This window comes from Labrus bergylta, chromosome 7 (assembly GCF_963930695.1).
Source record: "Labrus bergylta chromosome 7, fLabBer1.1, whole genome shotgun sequence".
Classification (NCBI taxonomy): domain Eukaryota; kingdom Metazoa; phylum Chordata; class Actinopteri; order Labriformes; family Labridae; genus Labrus; species Labrus bergylta.
In genome coordinates this window covers 6,396,729-6,404,975 of record NC_089201.1, presented here as the reverse complement: position 1 = coordinate 6,404,975, position 8,247 = coordinate 6,396,729, and the positions used below count along the sequence as shown (strand labels likewise).

Sequence of the window (8,247 nt, the reverse complement as noted above, 5' to 3'; positions counted from 1 at the left end):
GCAAAGAGATGTGAGAGAAGGTAAACATAAAAAGCGATGTTAAAAGAGGATCCAAGTGACAGCTTTTTAAGGAAACACCCAAGCATGCATTATACATGCAGAGACTCAGCAGAGTGTTACTCTCCCTCTGCATGCTAATGACTTTGGATAGCGAAGGAGATGCACAGATGACAAGACATGTTGATCTGAGCATGCTCCCTCCCTGCAGGCAGACAGACAGGTCTCTGTGACCTCTGCTTTCTAAGCGAGCCTCCAAACAAACATCAATCAGGGCTTCACTGCTCAAAACTGTTGAACTGAGCCAGAGACCTACAGTCAGAGATGATGCTAACAGCTTAGCTGCTTCAACATAAATTTTCCCGTGTTAGGCATCTACAGCTAATATATCATGTTTTGTTTTTTTCATGCTCAAAAGTAAGCCTGTGTTGAATCTAGTGTGAGGCGTCCCTCTGTGCAGCGACGCTCCCTGCAGTCTGTCTGACTGTGAAGCTCGTCTTTGCGTGTATTTAGCACACAGACACAGTTGCAGCCAGAGGAAGCAGAAGACAGGGACTGACTATGTGTTTACAGGGCGGGGCAGGGCTTTGATGGTGGAGGGAGCTGCGGTCTGGTCGCCGCTCGTCCCGCGCTGACCTGTGCGATGGTCTCCGGGTCGAGGGGCTTGCCGCCGTGGTGGTGGTGATGGTGGTGGGTGTCGTTGAAGGATGGATACTGGCCCGAAGAGGTAGAGCGGCGGATCGGGGGGCTCTCCATCTTCTTCAGCGACTCGTGGCGGCTGATGTTGGAAAGGCTGCCGTGGCCCGTGCGGCGCCGACGCTCAGGGCTGTCCATGGGCATGTGGTTGCGACTCCGCAGCATGTCCCGTGGACTGAAGTGGCCCAGGACAGGGGAGCCCATCTCTGGCGTGCCCCCGTGAGAGGGATGCACCATGCAGTGCACATCACTGGGGCGGGCGGGGGGGCGCCGCGATGGTGGGTCTGATCTTTTCCTGTGCCTGCAGGGAGAGAAGATGAGGAAATGTTTATGTTTGCATCAGCGCTTTATGATCCACATGTAGCCACACTAAGCCATTTAAGTTCAGATATTAGATTCTGCACTCAAGTGTTTGTTTTTTAGATTCCATATTTATTATTTATAATCCGAGGCTCCCAATGTTGGGTTATTTATGTTGTTGATTAAAAATAATTGCAAGCACACAAAAAAAAACATTTTGTGCAATTCAGACAGTGCTCTCTCTCTCTCGCTCGCTCAGCCTTTGGTTAACATACCGCTGAAGATCTGTTGTTTTTTTAAAGCTATTTTCCAATTCTATCGATCATGAACATAAAGATTTTAAAACACGAGATATCCAGAAGTATTGGAGTTTTTGACACCTTTAGAGCAGGTGGAGAGGACCTGGATTCATCAGAGCACGTAAACAAACTACCGCTGCATCAGCAGAGCTTCAGTCTGAACATTTTGATGAAACGAGGCTGAACATGATTCACACAGACGCTACGTTTGCAGAGCAAAGCACGATGTTTCACCAGAGTTAAATTTAAGTTCAATGGCTCCAGAAAAAGCAGGCGGAGCGTCGCTTCTGCTCAGTTTGTCTCTGCATATTTATCATTACCAGAAACACGGAGCTGAAGCGACAACCTCATCTCTCATCTGAGCTGCCTTCACCAATCGAAGATGAGAAGTCCGTAATTATAAAGTTATCTGGTACACACACACACGGATGATTTTCTGAAGGTAGAAGACAAACAACATTTATTCTGTTGTTAATAAATCACATTTCCTGCAGCGAAAGCATCCATTAAAAAAATAAAATAAATAATGAATCAATATGATCTGAAAGCTGACACGTGTAGGAACAAATGTTTTTAATTAGTTTCCTTTGTGATGATGAACAAACAGAGAATTACTCCTTTAATCACTTCTCTGAGACAAACGGCTTCATTTGAGAGTTCCCGTCTGCCTAATGAACGCTGTCTCAGCCATTATCATTAAGATTAAGAGGCAGCGTCACCCCCGCATGTCAACAAAAGAGCAGTAATGAACACGGGTATGAAGGACTGTGAGACTCTCGGGGACTCTGACTGCAGCTGTTTGTGCTTCTGTATCCACACACTCATTCCTTCACAGAAAACCAGAAACACTGAGGTTAATCCAGAGCTGTTCTTCTCTAAGACACTGAACCCAACGCCCGCTGAAACACTGACACAAAAGGAGACATTCCTGAAGGTAGAAATGCGTATTATTGAACTCTGCAAGTTCTCAGAAGAGCTCAAAGCTGCTGGTGAAACTGAAACATGAGGATTCATTCGAGTGTCAGGTGAGAGAATTTCTATTTTTTTCTTCAGACTGCAGTATAAAGTTTAGAACAGTAAACAACTGCAGGTACTGCTGGCAGCCTGCAGGGGGAGCAGTCTACATTCATAACAGCAGACAGACTCTGCGAGCTGTCATCAAACTGACTCTTCTCCTTTTGTGTATCATAGACTTAACTAACAGTAATGTTTATCACAAGACATGTTAATGGATTCTTCTCTCTTAAAACAAACGGTAAACGGACTCAAGCTTGTTCATTTCTTTTCTAGCCGCCGCAGGTCACACCAACACATTCACACACTGATGGTAGAGGTTAAAGAGTCCATCAGTATTAACTCATCCAGTCATACAACACAACACCGACGAAGCAGCGGGAGCAACTTGGGGTTAGGTGTCTTGCTGCAGGAGCTGGGAATCGAACCCTGACCTTCAGGTTGAGAGACGACTCAGCCGCCCCAACAGAGAACTTCAGTGTTAATCATCCCATTAACGTGCATCCTCTCCACTCATCAGTGCACTTAGGTAAAGTCGTTAAACACGTATTCAAGCGCAAGCAGCTGCAATAACCTGTGTCCTGCAATGTTGTGTTAGCATGCTAATATTAGCGCTCTTTAGTTAGCTGTTGGATACTGGTAAAGATTTCTGAGGATGTAGATATATGTTTCTTAACCTCCGCCACAACCTCAAAAAGTACCCATTAGGCTCTGGTGGCGCAGTGGTTAGTGCCCCATGTATGGAGGCCATGGTCCTCCAAGCGTCATTCCCCACTCTCTCTCTCTCTCTCTGATTTCCGACTCTATCCACTGTCCTATATCTCATCAATTTCATCAGACCGGCACGTCGGAATGGAGTCTGACACTGTCCACAGAGAGCTGGTGTTTGTTTGAGAGAAGATTGTCCAATGTTGGGCGCCTTGGACTTCTATTTTTGTTGCAGATTTTCAAAACATATTTTTCCTAGTATCACATCAAAGTTTCTGCTATCGAGTGGACCCTGGTGAGCCTACAGTGCTGATCAGAAGAAGTTATTTTATGGATACATTAAATATAATTCCTGTTTGGATTGAGTGTGAAAGCGTCTTGTCGTTTTCATCCCGTGACTCTTTTTGCGATCGTGATGTCAAACTGGTTTCCCTTCCACTCGATGAGAGCGTCTCTTCATTGAGAGCAACGACAGAGGAGGAGAATATCTAAAAAAAGCTCAGGATATAAAAGATTCAACGCTGAGGATTGTCTGAATGAAGGAGCAGAAAACATCGAGGGTGGGGGTTTGACAGGAGATGTATGGTGAGGTGGGGGGGTGAGGGGGGGGGGGGGGGGTCACCTGGGAACAGTTGACAGGTAGACAGGGTGTGTTGATTGGCCGGCGTTGGGAGTCAGAGCAGCTTTGAAAAAAAAAAACATGATTCAGTCGGATATGTTCTCCTCGTGCATTCAAATACCTGCAGCGGTGTAAATACTTCCTCCTGTGTGAGTCATCAGCGTTCAGCAGCGACTTAGAGGGAGTGAGTACGGCGCTGAATGACGAGGCATTTGTACACGTGTTTGGAAAGAGCCAGTAACAGGCGATTCAAGGTCGAGACGAGCGGGAAGAGAAACGCTGGCACAACACCAGAGCACACTGCCAGAATGTCTAAGGTGAGATCGGATGTGTGTGTGTGTGTGCGTTTGGCTGGCATCCCTCCCTGTGAGAGTGTGTGTGTGTGTACAGTATGTTTCAGTAGAACCAGCTGATGACAAGCCAACACTGTGAGATGTGTTTTTGATACTGTTTTTCATACTGTGCAACTGTCCGCTTACTGAGACTAAGGGGTGGGGGGGGGGATCAAACACACTGTTAGCGGGTCGTTGTGAAATGTCGCGGTGCACCATTGCTAACCATTCCTTCCTACTTCCTATAAACCAACCTGGAGATGTAGGCCTCAGAGATCCTGGGGTCAGTGGGCGAGCCGAGGTCTTTCCCCGAGCATTTTTCGTCCGCGGCGTGCCCGCTGCTGGCCTCGCTGTCAGCCTTCTGACTCAGAGTGTCGGAGAAGTTGTCGTCTCTGGAGGACAGAGACGGAGAGGTTGTGAGACGAGGACACAAGAAGAGGAAGCGACAGAAACACAAACAAAGCACATCAGTTGATCTTTTCTATTCTATGACAGGGTTTGATGTCAGTTTCCTGTGAGTCAGCACACACACACACACACACACACACACACACACACACACACACACACACACACACACACACACACACACACACACACACACACACACACACACACACACACACACACACACACACACACACACACACACACACACACACACACACACACACACACACACACACACACACACACACACACACACACACACACACACACACACACACACACACACACACACACACACACACACACACACACACACACACACACACACACACACACACACACACAGGTCCAGAGAGTCAGATGAGTCATGTCCTCGAGGCTGTCAGTAACACACGCACACACACGCACACTGTATGGGTGTCAGTGAGCAGTGTGACTGGGTGCAGGGGACAGTTGGTGCCTGTCGGGTGGCAGAAATCAGAGCTGCCTCTGAAGATGTGCACGAGCTGGCAGAAAACAAAGACACTCTTATCTGTGTCTGCATGAAAGCACACAGACACACACAGCGGGGGCGATAAGGAGGTAACGAATAACAACACAAGAATACTGAACTTTGATACTCTACTGTTATGAAAACCACGGCAACCAAAGATAACAGTCCTAGGCTGTGTCTGAAATCACACACTCATGTAGGGGACTACATCGTGCATTCATTCAGCAAAATGTTAAACACATTTCGGACACTACTCGCTCACTCGCCGCCCGCCGACAGTGACGTCATTGATGTCGCGCAACTAAAACATGCAGCTTAAAAACGGCCGAGGATCAATAATGACAGTAAATAACGGCATGAATTCCACTGACCACTTCCATTATACTGAGTTTAGTTTCACAAAACAGTTACAAATATTAGATTTTTAATAAATAATGAAACATATCTTTGCACTAAAACTCGTTTATTTGTGCTCAAACATCTCAAATATGAACTTCACCGTGTTTCACGCTGGTCGCTCTCAGAGGGTCTGAGAGCAGTCGAGTCAAACACCACTCTCTGCTCGCGAAAATCATTGAACCGCAATGCATGATGGGATATATTGCTCGGATAGTGACTATCGGTTGTACACTACTTTTCACAATGCATGATTTCAGACACCCAAATGGGTCATTTCTTGTTTTTAATGATGAAGAACTGCAGGCAAGCTCCTGCACGCTGTGTACATCACATATGGTCAACTGGCGGTGTTGTGTTTGTTCACTTTACACGGTCTCCTCCTCTGCTCTCTGTCCGTTTCTAAGAAACATAAACGTGTTTGGAGTCTCCAAAAGTTTGTCGACCTGTGAATTTAATGGACCACGTCTGCTCTCTCTCTCGCTCGCAGCAGCGTCGCCTTAAATCAGGATTTTCAAACAATACATTTTTTAACATCGCAATGAATCAAATTATAATCGCATGTTTGAATTATTTTGGATTTCCAAACAGTTCTTGTTATTCTTACAGTATATTTGTCTCATGTTTTTAGCTGAGAGTAATTTACTTCCTGTGTGCTTTTATTTTGACTTCCTGTAGATGGAAGTTAAGCACTGAAACAGGAAGTGGTTAGGGATCCCAAACTGAGGTCAAACAGCCCAAAGGAACGGTAACAAAGGCCAATGTGTGATTTCATAACGTCAATGTGTGATGTCATAAGGTCAATGTGTGATGTCATAAGGTCAATGTGTGATGTCATCAGGTCAATGTGTGATGTCATCAGGTGGATATTACTTTGGACTCGTCAGCTGAACTGTCTGAGAGTTTGTTAAAGTGAAATGAGACATTCAAAGATGCAGCAGTGTTCTTCTTTTACATCAGACTACAGGGAGACACTGAGGACGACTACGGCCTGAAGGGACAAAATATGGTTCATGTGATTTTGTGTTCATCTTCATCCTTGCAGGTGAACGCTCACAGCCGTGGTTAAAACACGACTGAAGATAGGAAGTTCTTTTTGAAGCCTTAGTACTTTTTAACTTATCGACCACTGAAAAAAGACGCTATCAAAAAAGTATCAAACATTTTGACGACCTCAGAGGCGATGGTGAACAACATTCACGGCAGCCGGTGGCGGTGAGTGGAGTCTTGAGAGAGACATCCCGTCCTGAAGAGTTCCTTCAGTCGTCTCTCTCTGCACGTTTTATCCTGAGCTCTTTTATAGGGGACGTTGAGATCACAGCCCTGGGAGCTCTCTCACTCCTCTGCCTGCTCGCTTTAAATAGAGAGGAGGATGTGGCTTTGCTCGGGGACAGCCCGTACAGCTGTTAACTTCCAGACTCTTTCATTACCTAAGACGACAGCAGAGGCCCTCCTGGTGAATTATTGATGTCGGCACAGTGACCGGGGGAGAGAAAAGAGGAAGGAGGGAATATGTCCATTTTATCGGCCAGCTGCTAAGTGATTGGAGTGATTGTTGTTCCTGCCCTGAGGAGACGGTGGATCCAGTCCATTAGGCACCAACAGTATGTGTTGCAGAGTGTGAGAGACAGGTCTAAGACCCTGCTGATGGAGGATGAACTAAAGCTGAAGGTCCTGAACGCATGACTCTAAAGTTAACTGACCTGCAGACTAACACAGACTGGTGTGTTGTTTAACCCTCAACGATGTAATCAGAGGGAGCTTTAAGACACACATCGAAGGCTCTGATAGGAGCTGGTGAAGTACCGATCACATATGAGTCAGCTGTTTTATAATCTTTGGTCGCAGGATATTTTCTAACCACCATCTGTTAACGAGGTAGAGACTGAAGTGAGGAAAAAGGTGCTGCTCCTATCAGGAATCAGGGAGAGAGGGAGAGAGAGAGAGAGAGAGAGAGAGAGAGAGAGAGGGGAATGACAGGCAGGAAAGAAGCCACAGGTACGGTTCGAACCCGTGCCACAGGCTTGGAGGATCAGGGCCTCTGTACACGGGGCGCACATAACAGCAACTAGGCCCCCCTCATTGAATGATTTGAAGGTGATTTTAAATGATGTGGAGGCAGGAACATTCAGCTATTGATGACTACTCAAAGCGCTTTTACACTGCAGGTCACACCTACACATTCACACACTGATGGTAGAGGCTGCTGTGTAAACAGACCACCAGAAGTAACTAATCTATTCATACACACTCACACACCGCTGACAAAGCAGCGGGAGAAACTTGGGGTTAAGTGTCTTGCCCAGGGACACATCCTACATGTGGCTGCAGGAGCTTGGGATCAAACCCCCGACCTTCATGTTGAAAGACGACCAACTCTACCAACTGAGCCACAGTGTGATATTTCGATTATTCCCTTGCTCGGTCATGATTTTATATTCACGTTCAAGCTATTAGCAGCTGTACACACATCACAGGAGAACTACAAGATCACGGGAGAATAAGAGAACAACGTTCAAACAACATGTTGCTTTGTCTTTCTGAGGATGATTTGTTCTGTGCCTGTTTTGACGTCATGTTGATAAAGTGATGGAAAATATGATTCTGTATAAGAGTCTGTATATTGTGTTTTATTTTGAAATTGACCGGACGCTCTCTGTGTCAACTTGGCTGACTTCCTGTCCGGGTCGTTCTATTCTGTCCAGCTTAACGCGTGCCTGCAGCGTTGTCCGTCAAAAATAGCCTTGCAGCGTATTTGAAACGGAGCAGAGAGTAGCTGCGCTGCTAGCACGGTCAGGAGACGGACCCAGCGCTCGGTGTGGAAACAGGAGAGTGACTAGAGTGGCAGCGAGCGGCAGCTAAGGTCCAGCGCTGACTGACTGCGGCGTGCACGGAGGATGTGGAATTTGGTGGTAAGACTCTTTTGGACTCACAGCTGCATGC

General features: G+C 46.5%; 1 protein-coding gene across 4 annotated transcripts in view; it reads right to left on the bottom strand.

Moving 5' to 3' along the window:
• srgap1a (SLIT-ROBO Rho GTPase activating protein 1a) overlaps nt 1-8,247 on the bottom strand; it is a 90,933-nt gene that overhangs the window by 3,624 nt on the left and 79,062 nt on the right. For 2 of the 4 annotated variants that reach the window (XM_020639756.3, XM_020639757.3), the window contains exons 20-21: nt 4,220-4,357; nt 634-994 (exon numbers count right to left, since the gene is read on the bottom strand). In XM_020639756.3, the coding sequence (XP_020495412.1) occupies nt 634-994; nt 4,220-4,357 (499 nt within the window). Of the gene's footprint in view, nt 1-557; nt 995-4,219; nt 4,358-8,247 lie in introns of all 4 variants that reach the window. The other 2 variants (XM_020639758.3, XM_029278435.2) reach the window with 2 other exon arrangements.